At 34.7% G+C, this 27,859-nt stretch overlaps 1 protein-coding gene across 4 annotated transcripts in view; it reads right to left on the bottom strand.

Moving 5' to 3' along the window:
* The window catches only part of SUPT3H (SPT3 homolog, SAGA and STAGA complex component), a 382,338-nt gene that overhangs the window by 298,718 nt on the left and 55,761 nt on the right, over window positions 1-27,859 (bottom strand). The window contains exon 1 of one of the 4 annotated variants that reach the window (XM_072944892.1): window positions 6,818-6,922. The exons of the other annotated variants lie outside the window; for them this stretch is intronic. Within the exon in view, the coding sequence (XP_072800993.1) occupies window positions 6,818-6,855 (38 nt within the window). The 5' untranslated portion in view covers window positions 6,856-6,922. Of the gene's footprint in view, window positions 1-6,817; window positions 6,923-27,859 lie in introns of those variants that run through there. 4 annotated transcript variants of the gene reach the window in all.

Raw genomic sequence — 27,859 nt, 5'->3', positions numbered from 1 at the left:
TATAAAGAGCAGAAAAAAATCTTTATGATTTTCAAATAGGTAAAGAGTTTTTAGATACAATACCAAAGGCATAACACAAAAGGGAAAAACTGATAAACTGAACTTCATCAAAATTAAAAACTTTTGCTCTGTGGAAGATACTGTTGAAGGAATGAAAGACAAGCTCAAACTCAGAGAAATGACTGATTATCCTACAGCAAAAGTCTACCTCACATACATTTTGATGTCTCCATTTTAAATATAAATGAACAACTAAATAAAAACAAAAATGAACAGCTTAAAATCACCAGATGATAAGAAAAGCCACTAAAATGAAACATGGTAACCAGAACAAAGAGAATAAAAAGGAAATCAAATGAAGCAGAAAAAATAAAGGGACTAAAAGCAAGCTTCACATAATCAGAAACATACTTGTGGAGATAAGATATTACACCCATGAAAAGACAAGCGAAGGGGTTTTAATAAACAAGTAAAAGAAACATTCAGAGAATGAAAAATTTAAATTATGACTATAAAAAAATTTAATAATAAGTTTGGAAGATGAATTTAAGGATATCTCCCAGGAAGTAGACCAAAAATATAAACAGGATAGAAAAGGTAAGAAAGTTGAAGAACTAGTCCAAGAGACCCAACAGTTGAGTCATGGCAATTCAAGAGAAAGAGAGAGAGAGAGAAATAAAGACAGAAAGATGGACAGAAAGATGCAGAGCAGGAAGGAAGGACAGACACAAAAAGATAGAAAGAGAGAGACAGAGGAAGAGAAAGAGAAATTATCCAAAAAAAAACTCAAGAAAATTTCTAAGAATTGAAAGATAAAAAGTACCCAGCCAAGTTGGTGAAAAAAGACCCATATCATACCAACATTATCATAAAATATCAGAACAGGACAGAGAAAGAAAAGATCCTAAAAGTGTGGAGAGTAAGGGGGAAAAATGGTCACGTGTAAAGGCATCTAGATCAGAATGACATAAGACTTGTCAACAGCAACAATAATAGCTAGAAAATACTGGGAGAAAGCCTTCAGAATTTTAAGACAGAATGATCTGCAACTCAAAACCTACTGTCAAATGATCTGAAAAGTTTACACAAATGTTCTGAAATGTATATGTGTGCTTTTACACTTGGCTTTAGAATTCATGTTTATCTTTCAACAACAGTTAGCATCTAAATTATGCTTTTCTAAAACCAATGCTGAAATTAGTCTCTTCTTTAAGTGAATTCTAAATGACTACGGAGGAAAGCCGCCAAGAGAAGTGCTCAATGCCAGCAGACAATCAGAGTAAGATTAAAAATGTGCTGCGGGTAATCCCGATGTACAGTTCACTAGAGAGAAATGTATGCCTGTCAGTTTCCATCAGAATAGCAAGCCAGTGACAGAATTTTCAAGTCCTCCCCAAATCCTCTTTATAATATGTTGAAATTGGGAAATTAAAATGAAAAGACAGATTTAATAGATAAGATGCACTTTTCAAGTAGAAAAGGATATGCTTCAATAAAGTTACCGCTATCTGACATTCATAAAACTTAACTATTTCTCCAAGATCAACGTACTTTCACACACCTCATATACTGGTAAAATGAAGCCAGTTCTAGCTTTATTTTACCACTGATGAAAAAAGCCAGTTACTTGAATGAATTCCCCTGATGATAAACTTTAATGCTTCTTCCACTAGGCTGTATGGTTTCCCAAGGTTTAGATATTCACTATTCTTTATTGTAAAAGGCAGGGCTTCAAGATAATAAAGATCATCTAGAATACAACATAATCATACCATTCTCTCAAATGTTCTATTTCAACAAATTATGTTTAAATAAAGAAGTTTCATAGGAGGGTATAGCAGGGAGTGGAAATGTGAAGGAGTTAAAAAAAAAAACAAAAAACACAACCCAGCTGACTGAAAGATGAAGGGATATACCCAAATTTAGCTCTATGTCCCAAAGTAAAAGGAGACTGGATGACAACAACATGTAAATATTTATTGATTCTCAAATAATGTGCCACATATTGTACTACAGACCCCTCCCTCGGTCCTCATCAACAGGCATCAGTTCCATGTTATAGACAGGAAATTATGCTGAGACAGGTTAAGTAATTTGCCCAAGATCACAGTTAATAGAGAGAGGAAGCTTCTGGTTTAATTCTACAGTTGATGTGGGTCTAGTCCAAAACTCATTTATACAGAATTTTTAAATGAAAACTTGTATTTTCACTTGAATATACGTTTATGTGCTGTTAAGCCCATAACACCTCTACCAAAATAATAAAACAACTCAGATTCAAGGAAAAAAATTATTGCCAGTTGTCCTTATGCTGTCCTTTGGCTCAACTTGCTTATCAGTTCAATTCAGTATTTACTCACTTCCTACTATATGACAAGCTCTGTTCTGGGGCTCACAGTTCTCCCCAACAGAATTTCATATCTGGAAATGGCACAGTAGACACTTAAACATGTAAATTAGAAAAGATTAGAAGTTCTAATACAACTAGGCACCAAAAAAAGAAAAAAAAAAAGGTATACCAGAAGAGATGACTCTTACACCAGTTTATGAAGTTTATCCATTTATTCAAAACTATTTCCAACCATCCTATTGCATGCCAGTCATGTTTAGTGGTAAGTAACAATACGGACATCAGTGACTAAGTAGGGATGGGGTTGTAAAGAAAAAAAGGAAATCAGGGATAACGTATGTATCAGAACACAGGAAAACAAGCTGAGAAAGAAAGTATTTTAAATCCTAGAGATTATTCCTGGGAGACCTGGGTTCAAGGTCTAATAAGCATTAAAGGAGACCAAAGATGCAACATGTAAACCTACCACCTTCAATGAGATCTTCATATCAGCTACGAGAAGGTGACATAATACCAACGCCACCAAGAGTATTCACCAACCATGAACCAAAGCTAGAAAACCACAAATAACAATGCTGTATGTGACATCAAGATTTTAAAACCTCTGAATGAAAATCATACTATAAACGTGCAAATTTATTATTTCAAATAATAAACTTAAAAAAACTTTGAAATACAAAAAAAGATTTAAAGACCCTTTCTTAATATATGGAGTTCTTATAATTCAATAAGGAAATACAAATAACTACCTTTTAAAATGAGTAAGAAATAACAGATAATTCACAAAGGAATTTGTTTGAAGCAAGTGTAGAAATCTAGATATTACAAACATATTTTGTACTCAAGGATAATCTGCTGATTATCCAATTACCAAGCACTACTGGGCAGCTGGAAGTAAACTCCTAGAAAATAGCATAAATGAGCAGTTAATTTTTAAATTTTAGTTAATCTACTTTTCCATCTGCTCCAATGCCATCTCCAACTCACAATCAAAATTACGTGGAAGCACTGAAACAGACTATAAACACACACACAAACACATACACATACATTGGTATCTGTATGTATGTCAATATTTGGAGCAATATACATCAAATAATAGAAATTTTTTTGAAATGCTGAGTTTACTGGTATTTTGTACTTTAAAAAAATACTTTACATCTGCATTTTTTTTTCTTTAAATGAGCAAGCATTACCTTTATCATCAGGAAATAATAAGAAGGCATCCCAATTCTATACGGCAACTGAGGTAAAAGGCTGGGCCAGGTAGCTATTAGCATTTTAAACATTTTTCTATTTCAGTCAGAATCAAAATAGGAATTCAGTTTCTATTAAATCTGCAGAGAGACTTGAATCATGAAGCACTGACAAGCATAAGACAGAACAAGAGGAAGGGAGTGTCAAAAAAATAAGTCAATTTTAGGTTATGCCAACAAAACCTAAAAGTCACTTTCTTTTCTCTCTTATTAAATGATTAACCACATACTCTCAGCAAGCACAGTCTTGTGCTCAGCAATATAAAGGACATCAAAATTTGTAACAGCCCATGCTGTGATCAAAGAAGTTTTAATTCAGTGATGACACACAAACCAAAAATAGACAGATATTAGTATCTACCAAGGCCAAAGGTGACAAAGCCTCTCCAGGTTACAAGCACTGAGACAGAGCAAATAAGATCACAGGTGTTACATCAGTAAAGTGCCCTCAGCTGCAAGACACAGAAAGCCCTGGATCACACAGCTTATTTTATTGCATAAGTAGTTTCAAAGCAAGGCAGTCTGAGTGCTTTCCAACTCCAGGACCTTCTCTCTTCTGTTTTTGCCTGTTACCTGACCTGCTCCTCTCAGGGCTATAATTAATTCTTAGCATACTTAGCATTATTTGAGTTCTTGCTATGAGCCAAGCACTGTTCTAAAAAACTTTTCGTTCATTAACATATTTAATTCTTACAACAGCCTATAAAGTAGCTCCATTTTTAACCGCTTTATTGAAATATAACTCATATAGCATATAAATCACTGATTTAACATGTACCATTCAATGGCGACCATCATCATAGTCAATTTTAGAACATTTTTATCACCTGAAGAAGAAACCCTGTAACCTTTAGCTGTCACTTCCCATCCTCTGTCCTGTTGTCAGCCACAACTCTAAGCAACCACTAATCTATCTTCTGTCTCTACAAATTCCCCTACTCCAGACCTTCATTTGACCGGAGTAATGCGGTATGTGGTCCTTTGTGACTGGCTTCTTTCACTTACCATAATGTTCCCAAGGTTCACCCATGTTGCGGCATGTATCAGTACTTTGGCCCTTTTTGCAGCCAAATAATACTCTGTTGTACTGACACAGTGTTTTGTTTACACATTCATCCACTGAAGGACATTCAAGTTGTTTCCACCTTTTGGCCACTATGAATAATGCTGCTGTAAGTGTATGTGTAAAAGTTTCTGTGTTGATGTACGTTTTCAGTTCTCTTGGGTATATACCTAGGAGTGGAACCGCTAGTCAGTCATACAGGCAACACTATGTTTAATCATTTGAGGAATTACTATACTGTTTCCCAAAGCAGATGGACCATTTTACATCCCCACTAGCAGTGTATGAGGGTTTGATGTCTCCACATCTTCACCAATACTTGTCGGTTTCTGACTTTGATTCTTTTCTAGCCATCCTGGTGGGTAATAAAAGGGTATTCCACTGTGGTTTTGATTTACATTTCCCTAATTACTAATAATGACAATGATTTTTCTCTAGTGACTAATGGTCCAATTTTTACAGCCCCACTTTTACAGTAAGAGAAACTGAGATACAGAGAGATGACATAATCTGCCCACAGTCACAAAGCTAGTAAGGGAAAAGTTGGGATCCTGACCCAGGCAGCATGGTTCCACAGCCCAGACCCTTCCATTATAATGCGACAGCAGTTTCATGCTTTCCACCCAGGGGAGAGGGGCTGCTTTTCCCTGGTAATTTGTTTTATCAGGGAAGGAACCTTCCCAAGAAGCCATTCAAACTTCTTGTATCTCACAGACTATGTTTGGGTCACATGACTCTTCCTAAACCAATTACTGATAAGAAAAGGGTCATCATTATTGCGGTTTGGATTATTCAGGATTTTTAAAAACGTAAAATCAGGACTCTTCCAGAAAGAAAGAAGGTAAGAATGGGCTTAATCAGCCAAATCAAAAACATCTGCTACAGGTATATATGGAAAGAAACAAAACTTCTGATTTTCTTATTTATATGATCCCAGAAATGAGAGAAGTTACCAGCTTTAAAAAGTGTAACCACTCAGTTACTATTGTGCTAGTGTTATTTGTAGGAGTAAATGGATAATTACAATGTCAGTCAGTGAGTAGAAGACTTAGATGACACAGAAAGCAACCATTTCAATAAAGCAAAGAAACCAAGACTTCCATTAGGCTGAAATCTGGCTGTGGAAAATTAAGCCTTAACTACAGAAGCAAAGCATTAAATGTGAAACATTTATTTGTACGTCTTCAAACAGCCAAAATATAAATTAACTGCAGTTTAAAGCTGGAAAAATGACAAATAATCATTAATAAAAAATAGGATTTTAAATTATAAGGCTTTGAAGTATCCCTTCCAATAAAATATCAGCATAACAAAATTTTTCATTCACTTTAAGATTTTGTGAGGCTTAGATAAGCTTTCCTTAAGAATGTCAAGTTTAACTTTAAATGATTTTAAGTACCATTTTGTATTACTTTAGCAACTACACTAGCAAACAGAGTTCACAAATCATACTTTAAACACAGTACTAATTCATAATGGACAAATGGTTTTCATTTTCCATACTTTTTATAATATATTACTTGTAAATTAGCACATATGCTCCAAAAGTGATATAATACATATTAGCATTTGCTTCTTGGGAAGAGATTAGAAAATAAGATGAGTTTACCAGATCATTCAAATGTATGTTAGAAATACTTTCCAAGTATCTATGTTGATCCCTCATAAAAAAGAATTTTTTTAAAGTGGGAGAGCAATTGAATAAATAATTACAGGCTGCCTTTAGATAGAGGGTTTATCATGTAATTATAATGCTGATCATTTAAAAGTATCCAAAATGTCTCCAGCATTTTAAAGAGCTAAGCAGAGTTATTTTTAAAATCAAACATATGTGCTTTTTCTGTTTATGTCTTTGGAAAGAACATTCTGTATAATGAAAAACACGACCAAATTTTTCACAGTACATCACTATAAAACCCTGTAATTGACTTTTGGGGTTGGTTTACTCTATATCTATTTTTGACCACGTAGAAAACAGCAATGATGTGGTGAAAAGCCCAAAATGTAAGTCCCATTGCAGGATAAGACTCCATCCTGATTAGTACAGAAGTATCATATTTATGCTGGGAAACGTGCCCATTTTAAAAGAGAAAATTTCAGTGCATAGGAGCCTCCTCTTTTTTAATCAAGCCATGTAAAAACTAGTACCTCTGGTGCCGAGGTTGGGCTTTGGCTGGAACCTGCATGCTGCACACTGATCCCCTCCACGGAAGGCAGCTTAATGTTGATGCTCAAAGCTGATACTGGAAGTAACCGGTTCATTTCTGTCAGTTAATCTAACAGAAGGTAATGTTGGATATTATAATTTAACAGTGCAATTAACTATTAAAAATATAAATTAACAATAGATAGTTACTTTTCTCATGTCTTAATAGAGAGTGAATAAAAAACTTAATCCTCTCCTAAAAGCTGTGAACTTACTCAGTGACAAAACTAATTTGTCATTTCCTGACAAAAGCACTGTTTTCCTTCCCTGAACAGAAGTCTAAAACATATCTGAATGAGCCCTCCTGGCTTCGTTAATGAAATTTACATATTAGCAAGGAAAATAAACTAAAAGAGGGAGATGGTGTGTGGCTTAAAAATCAGCCTGTAACACCTACCACAGATTTATCTCCTGTGAGTTGACTCAACCATTCCTTCTTTTCGGTAAATAAACTACATTCTATGCAGGGTACTGCGGGAGAATTTTTCAAGGGCCAAATGAAGGAATATGTTTTAGATGGAATCTTCCAAGTTGACAGCCTGCCCACTTTTGGTAGGTATTAAAGGGTCCACAGCACTTTATGAATTAGCTGTGGTTTACCTAAAAAATCATGGCCAAAGCGGACACGGTCACTGCACATTCAATTTATTCCTATCAGAAATCAATGCGCCTTAAAAAAAAATTAACCTATTTAGAGAAAAGTCAAGCTAACTAAATAGCATTCTAAATAGCATTACTGATTGAATGGCAATCATAATATACCATTTTAAAACCTACAATATGTTTAATGATAAGTCAAATTTTAATTAATATTTAGGTCTTTCATAATACAGATCATTTGTCTGTTACTCCTACATTTTAATTAAACCAATAAAAAATGAATTAACATTAACTGCATAAGGATATGTAATAGCTTTTGCCAATTCCTTGGGGAGTAGTGGTACAAAAATATTTATAGAATCTTTACTATTTTATGAAAAACAAAAAAACTCCTGAAAATCCTTATCTGGATTACCTATATAAAAGATTGTCTGAACAGAAGACTTTCTTACCAAGCTGGCCAAATAGCCGAACAAAATACAATCAGGTATCTGCTATCTCAGTAAGAACTACGTGAAAGCCTTAGCTGAGCTACATCGAAGTCACCAAGGTGAGCATTGGTGGGAAAGACCTGACCCGGCTGTGTCACAGTCCTAACTCCTTGCAATAAATTCCTGATCTAAACAAATGAAATTAGCCACCATTATACTGCCTGCATCAATAAATAAGCCAGCTTTTACTTACAGGTTTTATATACATTTTTTAATTGCGGTGGTGAAGGGAAATGGAAAGATTAGCAGCCAACTTTTTTTCTTTCATTTGCTCAGTTTCTCAAGAAAATTAAGCCTATTTTAAGGAAGGAAAAAGGAGTTACCTTATTAAATGACATAAGGAGAGTAGTAGGTGGGGCTAGTTTCTTCTAAATCATTGCGCTGATCCATTAACTGGAAAAGTTTTCCACTACATTAATGTTACATTTGATAGTTAAAATCTGATAATTAAGCTCAAACTATTAAGACATTATTAACGTTAAGCCAGGGGCCTGGAAATGTCTAAATCTTCTAAACTGGAAGTAAATTCAATCTAACTGCTGCTGCGAATTTGTAATGATACCAAGACATTTTTCCTTTCTCCATCACTTTCTCACGTAAGGTTAAGGTACTAACGCAGCACAAGCCGGTGGGCACGACCTCCCTGTCACCCCAGTCAGCTGGTTCTTCTTGTACAGTGTACTGTCTCCGGGAGAGCACAAGAATGTATCTGGCATCCAGGTTCTGATGCTCACTAACTGTAAGACTTGGAAAACGTAATCCATACCAGCGTTGTTTCCTTCTCTGTAACACAGGGACAATGATTTAACCTGGGGGGACTGTAGCAAAGTTACAGTTATATAATTCAATTCCTTCAATGAACTTTTTCTAAGGATCTACCAGTTGACAAGTCCTGTCCTAAGCCCTCAGGACTAAAACTCAAAAAACACAACTTCTCAAGCCTCAAAATCCTTGTCAATAAGGCAGAGACAGTACCTATAATTGGAGGACAGTATCATAAGTGATACAGTAGAGCCCCAGAATTAAGGGTATGGAAAGGCATGTGAGGAGACATGACGGCTGACTAAAGTTTTGAAAGTAGAGGTTAATTCTTAAAAGAGCAAAATAATTTTGACTGCTGTAGTAAATAATTCATATTGGGGAGCAGAAGATGAAACCAAAGGGAGTATGTAAGAACAAAAACATTATGCAAGCTATAATAAAAAATATACAAATACAAGGTATGATTATATCACAACTAAATCATTAGTCAGGCCATGTTATAATGGTATGTTTAAGTATCTGCTACATAAACTAGACAGTGAGCTCAGAGTCCAGGAAGCAGCAGAGTGATCCATGCAGTGTGTAACTTTGTGTATCTGATCTTTTCCCATCCTCAAATAAGTACAATTTTTTTAATTGAGTCTTTTTTCTTAAAATAAAGCCTATCAATAATACTTCCCAATGAAAATAACCAGAAGAAAACCCACATTTCAGCATACTTACTTATTCTTTCCATTCCTCCTTTTGAGTTTGGATCTAAATCTCTATCTACTCTCTTAAACTGACATATCAGAAGACCTGAGTGTGGACTCAGGATTTCTTACTTAATAATAAAAACACACTAGACAAACTACCTAATCTTTTTTGAACTTCAATTTTTTTCATTCTATAAAATGTATTTATTATGATTTAGTGTGTCTGTCTCATGGAGTTTTGAAAAAGCTCAAATGAAGAATGAAGTTAGACATGTACATTAAACACTTGGTTTATAAACCATAAAGGACTTTGCAAATGTAAAAGTGTAATTCTCCACAATAATACACTGGACTTCCTCCTCTTCCACACACAAGATTAAACCAATACATTCCCCTCTCCCAACTATCCTATTCTCCCTCCTAGTGAAATGACTAAAGGTACAAATGTGGCAAACTAAGGACAATCTGTAAGTAAAACCTACGTAGGGGGAAAAAAGCACACAGCATGAAATGTCCCAGAGGAAGCCCAGATACTTGACTTACTAGACAAAGACTTTAAATAGTTATTTTAAGTATGCTCAAAAGCCCTTTAAAAACTGTCTAAATAACAAAAGGAGAGAAGTATGGGAACTATGTTTCAATAAACAAAAAGAGGCAGAAATGACATAAAACAAATAGTTTCAAATTTTGGAGTTAAAAAGTATAAGAACTAAAGTAAAAAAATTCACCAGAGGGGTTCAAAAACATACCTGTACAGGCAGAAGAAAGAATCAGCAAATTTGAGAACAGTAAAATTGAGATCATCCAGTCCAGAATAACAGAGAGGGAAAAACAGAGTGAAGAAAAATTAAGACGTATGAAGCACCATCAAGCTAACCAACAGACACATAAAGAGAATGTCAAAGGAGAGTAGAGAGAGGAAAAAAAAGAATATTTGATAAATAATGAATGAAAAGGTCACAAATCTGATGGGAAAAATTACACATCAAAGAAATTCAACAAACTCCTAATAAGATATCCTGAAGAGATCTGTACCTAGACACAGCATAGTCAACTGCTGAGAGATGGAGAGAGAATCTTGAGCAACAGAGAATCAAATCATTAAGTACAAAGGGTCCCCAATGACAGTAACATCTGATTTCTTACCAGAAACCATGGGGTGGGGGTGGGGGGGAAGGCTGTGAGGTAATACTGAAAGTGTTGCAAAGAAAAAAAAAAATGTAACTAAGAATTCTATACCTGGCAACCTATCCTTTAAAATGAAGGAGAAATCAAGACATCCCCAGGAAACAAACTGTTCACTGCTAGCAGACCTGCCCTACAAGAAATACTAAAGGGAGTCCTTTATGCAGAAATGAAAGGACAGTAGACAGTAACCAAACTCCAAATGAAGAAATAAAGGCAACTAGGATAAACCTACAGTAATCAAGACAGCGTGGGCTAGTGAAAGAGCAGACAAATAAATCAATGGTTCCGGATAGAGCCCAGAAATAGGCCCACATGATTACAGCCAACTGATCTTTGATAAAGGAGCAAAGGTATAGAATGGAACAGATGGTACTCAAACAGATGGACATTCACGTGCAAACAAATGAATCAAAACACAGACCTTATATCCTTCAGAAAAACTAACTCAAAATAGATCACAGACCTAAATGTAAAATGCAGAACTGTAAAATTCATAAAAGGTAACACAGGAGGAAACCTAGATGATCTTGGGCATGGTGATGACTTTTCCAATACAACACCAAAGGCACAGTCCATGAGGAAATAACCGAGAAGTTGGACCTCACTGGAATTAAACATTTCTGCTTTGGGAAAGGCATTGTCAAAAGCATGAGAAAATAAGCCACAACTTTTGCAAAAGACATCTGATAAAAGACTGTTACCCAAAATACGTGAAGAGCTCTTAACACTCAACAATAAGAACCGACAACACCACATGTTGACAAGGATGTGGAGCAAAAGGAACATTCACTGCAGGTAGGAATGCAGAATGGTACAGGTATTCTGGAAGGGGAAAGGATAGCTCAGTAGTAGAGATTTACACACAGAACTCCACACACTACTTGGCTCTCCCCTTAGGAAATATAAATTAATAATATTTCAAGTCTATAGAGGTCTTTTTCTAACTATGGTCTAAAACACAAATCACATACTGACCATCTTAAGTATAAACTGTTGCCTTTTAAAAGTTCCATCATTATCTTAGTCCATGAAGGTATTAGCAACTATCAAAATAAGTGGGTGGGAAAGTGTAATTTGAAAATATTTGGTCAAAGAAAAAGCCCAGTATGACTAAAACAAGATGGCAAATGACTTCATCTTCTTTTGGAAAATGACCTCATTATGACAACTAGCTAACCAACTGGCTTCCAAAGCCACTAACAGTAGCTTACAAAGTCTCAGCTGTTACTTTTTGTAACAACTAAAAGTTGATTTCATTTTAAATGTCATTTCAAAAGAACTAAATGATTTCTTCAAAGCACTACAATTTATGAGCAAGAATTACATTGAAAAGAGTACAATGGTAAGTCTGTGACTTGTTCAATAAAGATAATAAAGAATGACAGAACAATCAGTTAAAAAACACTTGACTGGGGCATTCTTGGACAACAAGCAGACATATTTAGAAGAACTATAAATCATCCATGAATAAGACAGTAAACACAGAAAGTGCTTATTTTGACCTTCAAGAGTATAAAAATAATCTAACTGACAGAAGTTGTGATATAAATTTTTGATAAGTAGTTTATTTCAAAAGAAAAACAGGAGTATTTGAATAATCTTTCTGGAAAAAAATATTCAAGTAATTCTTGAAATTTAAAACTTTCAGATCCTAAGTACAACAGGAAAACTATCACTAAATAAAATTCTGTGGAATCCTGTTCCTGATATTCCTAAAAAGCCCTACATGATGGAGTCCCTAACATGTCTGAAATCTTGTCTTCTGCTATACTCCCCACTTGACCTGTACTCACTCCAGAGAGACGTAAATGAAGGTAGACACAGGTACAAATTTTGACCTCAAAAGAGACAAAAGGAACTAACACACAGTCACCCTCAAAGCAGTGCAGGATTTCAAGATACTGTAAGCATAGTACACAAAGTCTTTCGTTATCTAAATCCATCTACTTCCCAGCCTCATCGCCCACCAATCTTTCACATACAAGCCAAGTGCCGAGTACAGAACCCACAGTTCCCTCAGAATGGCTACGATCTCTCAAGACTCTACAACGTCACATACAATGTTCTGTCTAGACAGCCCCATCTCTTTGGAATTCCCCAACTTACTCCCTGTATGTCCCCGTGACTACCGGCCCCGGTGGCACAACCCTCTCCCCTATCCCAACCCTGGGACTCCAGGAGGCCTGAGAGACAATATAGCAAATGTTTAGGAGCACAGGCTTTGGCGCCAAACTGCCCAAAACTGAATCCCTCCTCCAAATTGAACTAAATCCTGTATTATCTTGGCAAAGTCCTTATCTCTCTGTGTCATGTCTTACTTATTTGGAAACTGTGATAATAATGGTAGCTACATATAATTTGTTGAGATGTATATAAGTTACTGTATATAAAGCCTTAAAACAGTATGAGCCATGCAAGATACACTTCAAGTGTCAGCTATAATTATTCTCTTAAAATTCAGTGTAAGTATCACATCCAGCCCAACTGCTCTCCCCTAAGGCTGTTATGATCCTCTCCCCGTCATCCTTATGATGCTGTTTTGCTCATCCATTTACCACCTAATACACTCCAATGTCCTTTATCCATTCTATACCTCCAACACTAAGCACAGTTACTACCATGTACTGTATTGAACAAGTACTCTGAACATACAATGAGTGAATCCAAAAACATAAAGTAATAAAGGATAATATAAGGCACACAGTTTTAACAATAGGAAATCCATAAACAAGCTGGACTGTCAAGCATGGTTAGAGGATTTACACTGGCTGAGAGAGCAGGGAAAGGCTGAACTACCCAGGGGAGCCCCCCCGGGGGTAAGGCAAAGTACATCAGAAGACAGTACCAATCTAAGACAATACTATCTAACCATTAGTGGCATTATATTCAAAAGATACCCTAATGACAATAATTTACTGAGAAGTCAGATAATATATTAACAGACTTTTTAGAAAATACTTATGTATAATTACTTATCTTCAGTTCCTAAAAAAGAGGTAAATATAAGAAAATAATCCAGCAGTAACACCTGCATTATCTTGTGTGGTGAGTCTCAGAGCGAAGGGTGAGATAGTTACTAAATATGCTTGCTGAAAGATTTTAAAGAAAAATCATACTAGTCAGCTGTTAACACCAGTACAGAGAAGACTGAAGTATGAATTATTTTTGTTAATAGCAACAATTTCTTATTCAAATATTAAAATACAATTATCTTTCTTTGGACAAATTCAGTCTAAATTTTAAAACTACTTGGGAAATATAAAGCCTCTTGCTTTCTCTTGTGGATGAAAAGGAAGACAAGCACTGAGCTAACAGCACACAGACGTGAGACCGCGACTGTCCATCAGGCACAGGCTGTACCACATCGGCCGCGCTGCAGGTAGCTCTGAACTGCGCTGTCCAAGGACCAAATGAATCCCTTCCAGAGAAGGACCACAAGGACATCGACGATTTCACAAAAAAAGTCTGGAGTACGGAATAGAAAGGGAGAGAAAGCTAATATTTTTTTTTTGTATGTACTCTTCTGGGCATTGTTTTAAATCTCTCATCATTTAAACATCAACAAAAGTCCTGTAAGGTAGATCTTATTATCTCTCTCTCCAAAGACAGGGAAAAAACTAAGTTTCAAAAAAATTAACTTGTTCAATGAAAGCCTCACTCAAAATTAAAAAGTAGGAATTATACCAGATCCCAGGTCTATCCAATTCCAAACTCCTTCCACACTACTGTTTCAAATGTCAAAAGACAACAGTAGCGAACATGACTGCAGGCTTCCTCTGTGTACTAATGTATCCCACAATAGGACATCCTCAAATCCCATTATGTCTTGCTACTCTCAGCTGACAAATGAGGAACCTGAAGGCCAAGAAAGTGAAGTACTTCACTCCTAGTCATACAGCAAACAAATCATGAAGCCAAGTTGCAAACCCAAGAAGTCTGACTCAACCATTAACTACAAGCAAAACAGAAAAAGTAAGAAGGCTGGCCTTGGGAAGATAAAGCCTAACAGAGACACCACGGGCATTTTCCAGTCTAACTCCCACCTGAAACACCACTCTTCTATACGGAATTCTAGCTAGCAACGAGAGGCAGACAGACCTGGGCTCAACTCTTAGACTCACTACCTGTTAGCTGTGTGACCCTAGTCAATTCACATAACCTTTCTCTAATCTTTAGCTTCCTCATTTGCAAAAGAGATAAAGAGGCCCTACTCAGCTGACAAAGGGATGAGATAACACATGAATGCTACATCTACCATAAGGGAATGAAACTTTATCTCATCTTAGCCTTACAATAATCTTTCAAGATGCATTATCATCACTTTTAGTGATTTAGGATAGCATCTCAGAGGTTATGTGGCTTACTCAAAGTCACACTTATTAAGCAATAGAAGAAAAATTCAAATTATCCCCTTCAAAATTCAAAGATAACACAGCTTTTCTCTCATACCAACAGTATCACCAAGTAGAAAAGAGTTCTCAAAATAATATTCTCTTAGAAGTTAATCGGAACCACAACGAGATTATCAATTCATATAACCTTTTGGCAATCTAACAGCAATTTTGGACATACAGTATTTCTCCAGACTCTCTAGACTCTTTACCATCAGTAAAATATTATTGTTATGCAACTTCCCATCAATGCTAACAGCCACGGAAAATCCACTATGATTCTTGCCCCTTGCCTATTTCCCTGTGTAACAAAGATATGCATTAAACATAACATGGTCAAAACTTTGGTGAGGCCAGAAACCACAAAGTCACAGTGGGCAGTGAGAGGCAGGTGGCGACTGGCATCTGCTTCTCCTGCCAACCCTATTAACTGCAAGACTGTGGATAAGTCACTTAGCCTCCATTACTTCCATTTCCTCATCTCTCCTAACATTACCGTGAGGACTTGCAATAGCACTGTAGCACTGCACTTATTTGCTTACATACATTATCTAACGGCATCCTTACAAAAGTCCAAAGGCGGGGGGAGTACTCTCTTAACTCTGTCTTACAGATGAAAACAGAGGTTGAGGTTCACCCAAAATCACACCATCCTGAAGCTGCCCTAGGTCCCAAAGATCTAAAGACATGATCATAAACATTCTATATATAGTCTCTTACATTGCAGGATTATATCTAAGAGTAGGCCCTCCTGACACTAAAACATAAAAAGAAAAAAAACCTTTGCTTTTGTTATTGAAAATACACACAGAATTACAATATGACCCAGTAACTCCGCTCCTAGGTGTTGTCAGTAGCTGGGGTTTTTTGGGGGGGTTGGGGTGGGGGTTAACATAAGTAACTACTCAATGAGTATGGGGTTGCTTTTTGGGGTGATGAAAAAGTTCTGAACTAGACAGTGGCAACTAGAGACTGGTAACCAGATAATTGTGCAACACTGTGAACATACTTAATGCCACTCTCTATTTGCATATTTTAAACATATACAAGGGAATACTACTCAGCCATAAAGAAAATGAGAATGAAATCCTGCCATCTGCAACATGGATGAACCTTGAAGGCACTATGCTAAGTAAGAGAAATCAAAAAGAGAAAGACAAGTATCTTATGATTTCACTCATATGTGGAATCTAAAAAAAAAACAAAACAAAGCAAATAAAACAAAGCAAACAAAACAAAACCAAACTCATAGATATAGAGAACAGATTAGCAGTTACCAGAGGGGATGGGGGGTGGTCAACTGTATGGTGACAGATGGTAACTAGACTTGTGGTTGTGATCACTTTGCAGTGTATACAGATGTTGAAATGCTGTACAACTGAAACTTCTGTAATAAAAATAAAACATTAAAAATAAATTAAAAACTAAAAAACAGTCAAAATGATAATTATTATGCATATCTGATGACAAATTTTAAATAGGAGGGAGAGTAGTTTAAGTCAAGTTCCCAAGAAACAAAACTCGAAAATGAGAATTCTTTGTAAGTGACTGAGGAAGTGCTTTTCTGTAAAAAAATTTTAGGAAGAAGATAAAGCAACAAGGCCAAGGGTGTTGCTAAAGTCTAGCCTGATCCCACGGTGAACTCTGGAGTCTAAATGGCACCAGGGAGTCATCCTGTCTTGAGACATGGCCAAGTCCCCATACTCCGTAAGTCAGTAACTGGCTGCAGGTCACCCATCCACCCCCTGGGAAAGTGGGGCGCTTACTGTCTGAGGTACCTCTGGGCAAGGTAATTCCCAGCAGTGATGAGGAGAACTGTTACACCTAAGAGCTGTCAGTCACCAAGTCTACAGATGAGGAATAGGCAGGTACTCCATCCAGATTAAAAACATCTGGGTGGGGCTTCTACACCATTTACTACAAGGAAAGAACAAGGAAACTGAGGAACATATCCAGGATCACATACCAAGTATAACTGGAACTTAAAACCTATTTTCTTCACCTTGTAACTCAAACTTTTTTATTCCAGTTTGCATATTAATCCCTTTTCTGTCACTACCTAGTATCATGTTTATACTTCTATGTGGTACTTAGCCTACAGTATTAAGTTGATTTGTGTGCTCTAAATAGTTCTTTCAATATAAATTCATTTGACCTGTGAATATGCCTTATTCAACATGTAGTCCCACCAAAAACACAGAGCCTAATATATAATTAGTTTTTAATAAATGGTCATAGAATGAACAAATAAATGAATGATACTGAGCTTCTAAATTCCATGTTTTAAGACACTGTAATATATAAAATTGTTGTTAAAAAAGAAAAAAAGACACTGATTTCAGGTTTCCAGTCTGACATGTAAAGAGGCTAGAAGGCATCACATTTTCCTCAAGGCAAGAAAAAAGTGAAACAAACTGAAAATCAATCCGTCTTCTTAGGTGGAGAAAACACTCCTGTGTTTCACCTCCCAGAGCCCCACCGGGTGAATATCAGAAAAAAATCTACTCTAGCAGGGAAAAGGGGAAAGTAACTGTTTTGAAAAAGCCCCAAAATACTCTGTTGTGCTGAACAAAAGCTAGCTCTTAAGGGAAACCACTTACCAGAGCCTAACCAACATGCATTACACCAAAGACTAACTGCCCCTACGAAAGGGAGGCACTCAAGTCCAGCGGTCTCTGGTCTGTGACATGGGAGACGAGAATCCCACCCTCAACTAGCCCTCCACATGAGAAAAGAGAAATGCTTAACCTCTGCTCCTCTAGCCTTCCTAAGTCAATGTGAGCAGAGAAGATGGGAGAAGAGAAGCACTTATAAAGGTCACAGCCAGGCACACAGGCTCAAAAAAGACTAAAAACTGAATACAGAATTATAGAACACTTCCCATTCTCCAACCTATACCAACACATCAGCCAGTTTTTTCTATAACAAAAGATTACAACTGCAAGACCCCCAACCTCAGACTCTACTTAAGAAGGACTCTCAAGGTAAACCCAAAGACAACAAAAGAAAAAAAAAAAAAAAAGAGACTCTAGAGGAAATTTTAGTCTCTGACATTATGACTACAGTAACAGCTGTTACTGCCTCCAATTCCTAGCCAGATAAACATAAAAACCTAACACTGAAGATCTATCTATCTCAGTTTCTTTCACCAAATGCATTTGGACTTCCAAAAAATTACATGGCCAGCTAATCAGGCAAAATATCAATTTGAAGAGACAAAGCAAGCATTAGAATCAGAATCAGATATGGCAGAGATTTTGAAATTGAAAATAACTAAAATTATTTAAATTTTTTAAATTGGAATTATCTAAAATAGTCTGGAATTTAAAATTACAATGACTCATATGCTATAGGCCCTAATAGAACAAGCAGACATGTGAGAACAGATAGGTAATATAAGCAGAGGGATGGAAACACAAAGGAAAAAATCAAAAGGAAATGCAAAACAACAACAACAACACTATAGAAGAAATAAAGAATGCTTTTTATGGACTCAGCAGTAGATTGACATGGTAGAGGAAAGAATTAACAGAGCTTGAAAATATGTCAACAACTTCCAAAATTGAAAATTTAAAAAGTATATGAAAAAGAAATGAATATTGAAAAATCGTGGGAAAATTAGCACAAAAGTAACATATATGTAATACATGTAATGGTAATATCAAAAAGAAAAGAAAGAGCAAAACGGAAAAAGAAATCTTTGTAATAATAATGGCTGAGAATTTTCAAAAACTACTGACAGACACAAAACCACAGATCCAGGAAGCTCAGAGAACACCAAGCAGGATAAATACCAAAATATCAACATCTAGGCAGATCACACTCAAACTGTAGAAAATTAAACACAACTAGAAAATCCTGAAAGAAGTTAGGAAAACAAAAACCTTACCTATAGAGGTCAAGGATGAGAACTACATTGGACTTCTCTTCAAAAACTATGCAACTAAGAAGAGAGAGAAATTAAATATTTAAAGTATTGAAAGAAAAAAAAAAACAAACACCAACTTAGAATTCTGTGTCCATTAAAATTATTCTTCAAAACTCAAAAATAAAGACTTTCTCTCTCTCTCTTACACACACACACACACACACACGAAAGCTTGGCATTACCAGTAAACCTGCCTCGCAAGAATGTTAAAAGAAATTCTTCAAAGAGAAAGAAAGTAAGTCAAAACCACAGATCTATGTAAAGAAAAATAATAGCATTACATAGAGGATAAAAAAGGTAAAATAAGCTTAGTTATTCTTTATTGAACTAACAACAGTTTGTTCAAAATAGCAATAGTAATAGTGTTCAGCAATTATAGCTTATAAAGAAGTGAAGTGAATGACAGCCATACTATAAAGGAGGGAGTACTCTTTTATAAAGTACTTGGAATACTCATGAAGCCATATAATGTTACTTCAAAGTGGACTTCGATTAGTTAAGCGTACATTCCAAAGTCAAAAATAACCCCCCCAAAAAAAACTTTTTTAAAAAAAGTAAGTATAACTGATATGTTAAGAGAGGAAAGAAAATGGAATCATATAAAATGCTAATATAACACCAACTGGGAAAGGTATAAAAAAGTGGAATACAAACAAAGAACAAGAACAATGAGAGTCAAAAGTTACAAATATATAGATATTAATCCAACTATATCAGTAAACACATGGATCAAAGAAAAAAACTAAGATAATGTCCATCAACAGATGACTGGATAAAGAAGATGTGGTATATATAAAACGGAATACTACTCAGCCACTAAAAAGAATGAAATAATGCCATCTGCAGCAACATGGATGGACCTGGAGTTCGTCATACTAAGTGAAGCAAGCTAGAAAGAGAAAGAAAAATTCTATACGATAGCACTTGTATGTGGAATCTAAAAAATGGCACAAATGAACTTATTCACAAAACAGAAACAGACTCACAGACACAAAACAAACTTATGGTTGCCAGGAGGGAAAGGGGGTGGGAGGAATAATAAATTGGGAGTTCAGGATTTGCAGATACTATGATATATAAAACAGATAACCAACAAGGTCCTACTGTATAGCACAGGGAACTGTATTCATACTTTGTAAATAGCTTATAATGGAAAAGAATGTGAAAAGGAATATATATATATATACCTGTATTACTATGCTGTACACCAGAAATTAACACAACACTATAAATAGTCTATACCTCAATTTTTAAAAATTATAAATTTAAAAAAATAAAAAATACTCAAAACATTTTTAAAAGATGACTCTTTTTAAAAAATGACATTTATAAAGATTTAGCCAATTTAAGAAAAAAGATACAAATTACTAATATGAGAAATGAAAGAGGGAACATTACTACTTATCCCATGGACATTTAAAAGAAAATAAAGGAATACTATGAACAACTCTGTGCCCACAAATTTGAACCCAGATAAAGTGAACCAAATCCTTGAACAACACAGGCAACCAAAACTCATACAAGGACAAACAGATCATCTGAATACGTCTAGATCTATTTTAACAATTGAATCAATAATTAATAACCTTCCTAAACAGACAGCATCAGTCCCAGATAGCCTCATGGGTAAGTTGTAGCAAATATAAGGAAGAAATTCTCTGCAATATTGTACAATCTAATCCAGAGGGAACACTTCTTAACTCATTTTATGAGCCCAGCATTACTCTAATACCAAAAGCAGACAAAGATATTACAAGTAAGGAAAAATACATAACATTATCTTCCATGAACACAGATGCAAAAATTCCTCCACAAAATATTAGCAAGTAAAATCCAATAATGTATAAAAATAAGTATTCACCACAACCAAATGGGATTTATTTGAAAATCAACTGATATAATCCATCACATCAACAGGCTAAAGAAGAAAGACCATATGTTCCTTTCAACAGATAAAGAAAAAGCATTTGACAAAGTCCTCCAACACCCACTCATGATAAAAATTCTCAGCAAATTAGCATTAGAGGGGAATTTCTTCAACTTGATAAAGAACACCTGCAAAAAAAAAAAAAAGTCTACAGCTTACGTCATTCTTGATGGTGAGAAACGAGATGCTTTCCTCCAAGTTCAGTAACCAGGCAAGGATACTCCCTTTCACCACTGCTATTCAATGTCATACTGAAAGTTCTGGCTAATGAAATAAGCCAAAAAAGAGCACACAAACAGTATAAATGTTGAAAATAAAGAAATAAATCTGTCTTTATTCACAGAAGACATGACTATGTGTAAAATCACAAAGAATCAACAAAAAGCTGGAAATAATGGGCAATTAATAGCAAGGTTGTAGAATACCAAGTAAATAAACAACGGACAATTACTTTCCTATACACCAGCAATCAATAATTGGAATTTTAAATTTTAAAAAATACTATTTACCTTGGCATTAAAAATCCTTACTTAGATATTAATCCAACAAAATATGTAGATCAGTAGGTGGTAAACTACAAAACTCTGACAAAAGAGACTGAAGAATATTTAAATAAACAGAAAGATATTCTGTGTTCACTGACAGGAAGGCTCAATACTGTTATGGTATCATTTTCTTCCAACTGAATCTACAGATTCAATGCAATCAAAGAAAATCCCAGCCAGTTATTTTATGAATATCAACAAACTGATATATTGTATCACTGTAGCATAATAAAGCTAAAGTAATCAAGACAGCACATGGTATTGGCAGAAGAAGAAACATCTAAATCAATGGGATAGAACAAAGCCCAGTAACAGACCCACAGAAATACAGTCAATTGATTTTGTCAAAGGAGCAAGGCCATGCAATAGTCTTTCCAACACATGGTGCTGGAATAACTGAACCTCCGAATGTAAAAGAAATGAACCTAGATACTGACCTTACATCTTCCAAAAAATTATCTCAAAATGGTTCACAGACCTAAATGCAAAATTTAAAACTATAAAATTTCTAGATATAGGAGAAAATCTAGATAACCTTTAATTTGGAAAGCCTTTGTAGATACAACACCAAAAGTATGGTTCATGAGAGAAAAAATTAAGTTGGACTTCATTAAAATAAAAAAACTTCCACCGTATGAAAGATACCATCAAGAGAATGAAAAGACAAGTAACAGTTTGGGAGAAAATATTTGCAAAACACGTGTCTGGTTTGGTGGCTCCTCACAAAACTAAACACAGAAATACTATATGACCCAGCAATTTCACTCCTAGGTACACACTCAAAAGAACTGAAAATAGGAACTTGAACAGAGAAGTGTATACCAGCGTTCAATTACAGTGTTATTCACAGTAGCCAAAAGGTGGAAACAAGTTAAGTGTTCATCAATAAACGAACGTATCAACAAGATGTGGTATATACAAAGAACTCTTAAAACTCAATTTTAAATAACAAAAAATTTAATTTAAAATAAGGAGAAAGATCTGAACAGATACCTCCCTAGGAAGATATATAGATGGCAAATAAGCATATTAAAAGTTGCTCAACATCATTTGCCAATAAGGAATTGCAAATTAAGACAATGACGAGGTACCACTACACACCTATTAAAAGAGCTAAAGTCCAAAGCACTAAGAACAGCGAATGCTGATGACAGTGTGGAGCAAGGGCAGCTCTCATTCATTACTGCTGTGAATGCAAAACGATACAGACACTTTAGACGATAATTTGGCAGTTTCTTACAAAGTTAAACATAGTCTTAGCAGACAATTTAGAAATCGCACTCCTAAGTATTTACACAAATGAACTGGAAACTTATGTCCACACAAAAACCAGCATTCATATTTTTAGCAGCTTTATTCATAATTGCCAGAAACTGAAAGCAGTCAAGATTTACCTCAATATGTGAATGGATAAACTGCGGTATATCCATACAATGGAATATTTTTCAGCAGTAAAAAGAAATTAACTTTAAGCCACAGAAAAGACATACTGCTTTTAAATGAACACTGCTAAGTGAAAAATCTTTAGTCTGAAAACGTTATATTTTCTATGATTCCAACATATGACATTCTGAAAATGACAGTAATATAGAGAGTAAAACAACAGTTGCCAAAATGGTTAAGATGTTAAATTTTCTTACGTGTATTTAACCAAAATTTTATGGTAATTTAGAGAAAAATACCCTGTATGATAATGTAATAGCAGATATATAACATTATACAGAATTGCACAACATAAAGAATGACCCCCTAATATAAACTACTGACTTCAGTTTAGGAGATAACATATCAATATTGGTTCATCAACTGTAGCAAACATAGGGTCCCAATGCAAGATGTTAACAATACGGGAAACTGAGGGCTGGGGGAAGGATATAGAAACTCTGTACTTCGTTCTCAAATTTCTGTAAAATTAAAATAGCTCTAAAAAATAAAACCTATTAAGCTTTGAATGGTTCATTTTGACATTTCCAGTATTAAGCTTTTGAAAGATTTCATGCAGTAAATAACTATCCAACAATGCTGCCATATATATCAATTATATGGAATAAACCATAAGCTCTTTCAGAAACACGAAAACTTCAGGATTCTTAATTTTTTAAAAAATAGATAGCTATAATGACGAGAATCCTAGAGATTTACAATAGTACAAAGAGAAAGCAAACTATAATGACTAAATCTGTATGTAACCGTTAATTTTTAGGCCAGGTTTTAATCTTCAAATGCATAAATATTAAATATTTCCTCATCTTTTTAAACAACATATGTTTAATTAAATGTTCCTCTTGTTTGTTAAACTGCTACAACAGTGATACCTTTTAAGGTAGATAGGGCAGTCTGACTCCATATTAAATGACCCTGGAGGATGGTTTTTGAGTTTTTATTCATCAGTATCTTTGTGTGTTTCCTTCACAGAGAGGCTATTCTCATTAATTACAATGACCTGTGTGTCTGTTTTAAAATTAAATGTTGGGGAAAGGGGAGTGGTGTAAAAACAATCATGTTAGAACTTCATCAGAAATGAGGGCAAGCAGGCAATGGCCAGAGCTTGCAGGGGAGAAAGGAGGACAACTGCTCCTTTATGATGAAATTATATGAGATTTATACAGTAATACTTTTTCAACTGATCCTTCGCTATTTGTGCAATAACTGGAATTGCTTAAAATAATCATGGATAAAATAAGGTGTTTATGAATTGTCAACTTTCGCCATCTCACTTATATATAGCTCATTTATTTAAAATCTTAAGTATTAATACACTAAAGGTCTCAAATTTAGATCAAAATATGGGTTCATCTGCACTTTACCAATAAAAAATAGTAATGGTTACTTCTCCTGCTCAGTTGTTGTAACCATCATCATCACCCAATAAATAATAGTCACTCTAGCTAATGTAGGTGAATCCTCAGAAAGCTAGTTTACTTTGGATATCATGAACAGTGATAGATACGATAAATTTTTTGGAGATTAAATGCAAAAATAATTAATTTCTTTCTCTACTCAGATTTAAATTCAAATATAAATGAAAAAAGAGGGGAAATAGCTCACCATAATCACTAATAAGATTTCTGTTAAATATTTTATGCTTGGGCATTAAATTCAGTGAAATCTGTAAAAGAAAAAATTTCTGTTGACAAAAAGTATAAGAACCTTACCATACTTATTAGTAATAATGAACAACCAAGATAAATACTGAGATTTATGATAATTGGGGGACGCATTATAATCAAGATTATTTATTTGGATTCCAGCCTTATTCCTAAAAGAATTTTAGGATGCCTTATAAAATTATTCACAGTATGTAACAATTATGTTATCAAGATGAACTTACACTATTCAATTCAAAAGACAGTCATGAAATCTGACAGATATGATCTTTCATACAACAATGAACTAAAGACAAAAACAAAAAAAAACGGGGGCGGAACCAATATGGCAGAGTAGCGAGACTACAGCTCACCCTCTCCCACAAATACACCAAGAATCACATCTACAAACCCACTGAATCGCACAGAACACCTACTGAACTCTATAGAGTGTCTCTCATTTTGAAATACAAGAGGATTCTCACAAAATCCGATAAACAACAAGTTTATACTGTATAGTACAGGGAACCATATTCAATATCTTGCAGTAACCTATGGTCAAAAAGAACATGAGAACGAATGTACGTATGTACCCATGTGACTGAAGTATTGCGCTGTGCACCAGAAATTGACACAACATTGTAAACGGTACTTCAATAAAAATGTACTTTAAAAAACCCAAAGAACCCCCAGATTTTGTACATACTTTAAGAAAAACTTCCATTATAATAAGTAAATTAAAAATTTGGATCATTATTTCAAACTAATCTTGCCTGGTCTACTAAAGAGGCTCTCCACTAAGGCCACAAATCTCTCTATATAACAGTACAGAGGCAGCAGAACGGCAGGCCAACTGCCTGTGAGTGAATATACAGTTTTACTGAAACACAGCCATGCCCATTCATTTAGTTATTGTCTAATACATTAACTGCCTCTCTTTCAGACTACAGTGGCAGAGCTGAGGAGTAGACGGGGACCTTATGGCTCCAAAAATATTTACTATCGAGCGCTCTACAGAAAAAAAATGTATAGATCTTTGGTAGGGTGAGAGCTAACAACATAAATTCTAATTTACATATAGAGATACAGGTTTCTGCTCATTAAAATACTTCTTCAAAGCATACAATCTAATAGTATAAACAACTTAGGAGAAGTACAATTCAGTAGTATTTATTTAATGTGAATGAGCTTTTAAAGGCATTTTTATGTATTTTAGAAGCACCTAATTAAAAATAAACAAATGACATAAAATAAGATGCCTGTTTTGATGTTCTAAAAACCTCTAGCTTATTGGTCTAGACTTGAGTTACTATCATTCGAATGTGAAAATTTTTCAGATTGGCATTTTCAAAAATATTTTACCATTTCCAATTTATATTTGCCATGTATAAATTTGTGAAAATTAGCTGTTTTATCATGAATAGAATTCAATGCAAAAAATAAAACTATAAGCTAAAATCTAGAATTGCTGTGAACAGCCAAGGCTATTCGTATTTACACATTTTAAAGCTATTTATACAAGTAAATGAATTTTCCCCAACTATCTCATTTCAATTTGAAATCAAACCCCCATACACAATTTACAAAATGATTCACTTTTCAGAAGTTACTGTGAAAAATAGTAAAATAAATGCCCAATAGTAAAAAAAAAAAAAAAAAAGTTCCTTCACCAGGACTCATCAATTGTCCACATTTTGCCACATCTGTCTTATGTACATATATGTTTAAGTATGGTACTGACTTCATGAAAATAACTCATCATGCACTCTCTTAAGAGTAAGAGTATTTTCCTATCTATGTACAATAGCTTTATCGCATTTAATAAATATTCCACAGAATCATTAATATCCAATCCATATTCGAATTTTCTCAAATATCCTAAAAATGACTTATGAAGCTTTTTTAAAATCTAGCATCCAATCAAGGTTCACATACATGGCCAATTTCTGAGACAAAGACCAAATTTTTCTTTAAATAGTCTTTTCGTGCATACTATCTTCTCTCTTCTTTCCATAAACTGGTTCTCTGGAAAAGCTGTGGGAACACACTTTCCCAGCACTTTCCAGCCAGAACCATTCAGCAATGGAAAGGTACTGGGATAATAGTGGGGAGGAAACTGAATTTCCAGTTCTCTCGGGAGATTCTGTTTTCCTTATGAAAATATCTAGAATGAAACTGCAATCTTATCACAGCTGATTACATTTTTATAAATATATACTTAGCCAACATTCACTGATCAACACGTGAAAAGTCTTGTCACTAAGACCTGCCAGGATTTAAGAAATTAAGTTTTAATACTGTTATCATGAGTAACTTAAGAATCATGAATAACTAACTAAATACTATAACATTTTATTTAAAAACAAAAACCCTTTTTAAAAGTCTTAAGAGTGCTCTTTACTGGTCACTGAAAAAGCCAGTTTTAGAAGACAAAACATACTTTTTTAAAAAAATGTAGTTAATTTTTACACTTCACTAAGCTGAATAAAGTTTTAATCATCTCATAAAAAGAGTGGATAGCTTGCGTATTATGCCTATGCACTAAGAAACTGACTTCTTTAGCAATCTGTTTTGAAGGTTTCAAACTTTTACTAAAGTGTAAAACTTACATTTTGAACAATGCTTTATTATATCAATATTATAAAAATAATGTACTTCTGAATAATACGAATCATAAATTTTTTACTATTAATATAACTAAAATATACGAATATTTTAAAATTCTTTTCTAATTCACTTAATCTTAAAGTTCAAATTGGATCAATTTCTGACTCCTAAACTGTCTGAGAAATTGAGATTTCCAATGAGAATATTGTCCAATTTATGAAAACAAAAAGATCAGTACTCCAGTGACTCATAGCCAATAGATTTTCTGTATTGTTAATTATAGCTGAACTCAGGAGTATTTTCCAGTGTAAATTACACACAAAGCTTAACAAATAGAGACCTAAATATGCAATCGCCTTTACAGAAACCAATGAAAAATCTATACACAGCAATGAAATTGGCATGCAAATAAAAGAACTGTCAAGACATGTATCCCTAGAAATAAGCCTACAATAACTATTTTAAAGGCTGTGTGTGGTCTCACCCATATATTTTGGCAAGATGCACTTTCTCCAACCACAGCTAGATTCATCCAAATGCAGTGGCACTGGAGAGCCTCTGTCTCACCTGTCAAAGCTGAAAAACGTTGTTCCAAAGACCACCATGAGTCCATGGAGAAAAGCCACAGTGCTACAGCTGTTATTGATAAGCCTCTAAAGGAGAAAATACTTCAAACAATTAAGCAAATCATCCTTAATAGAGATACAGACAGACACTATATTAATGTTTCAATGAGAAGATGACAAATACTGTGGCAGGTCTGA

This window comes from Vicugna pacos, chromosome 20 (genome assembly GCF_048564905.1).
Source record: "Vicugna pacos chromosome 20, VicPac4, whole genome shotgun sequence".
Classification (NCBI taxonomy): domain Eukaryota; kingdom Metazoa; phylum Chordata; class Mammalia; order Artiodactyla; family Camelidae; genus Vicugna; species Vicugna pacos.
Note: the sequence above shows the minus strand (reverse complement) of the source record. Positions and strands in the feature narration are given on the sequence as shown.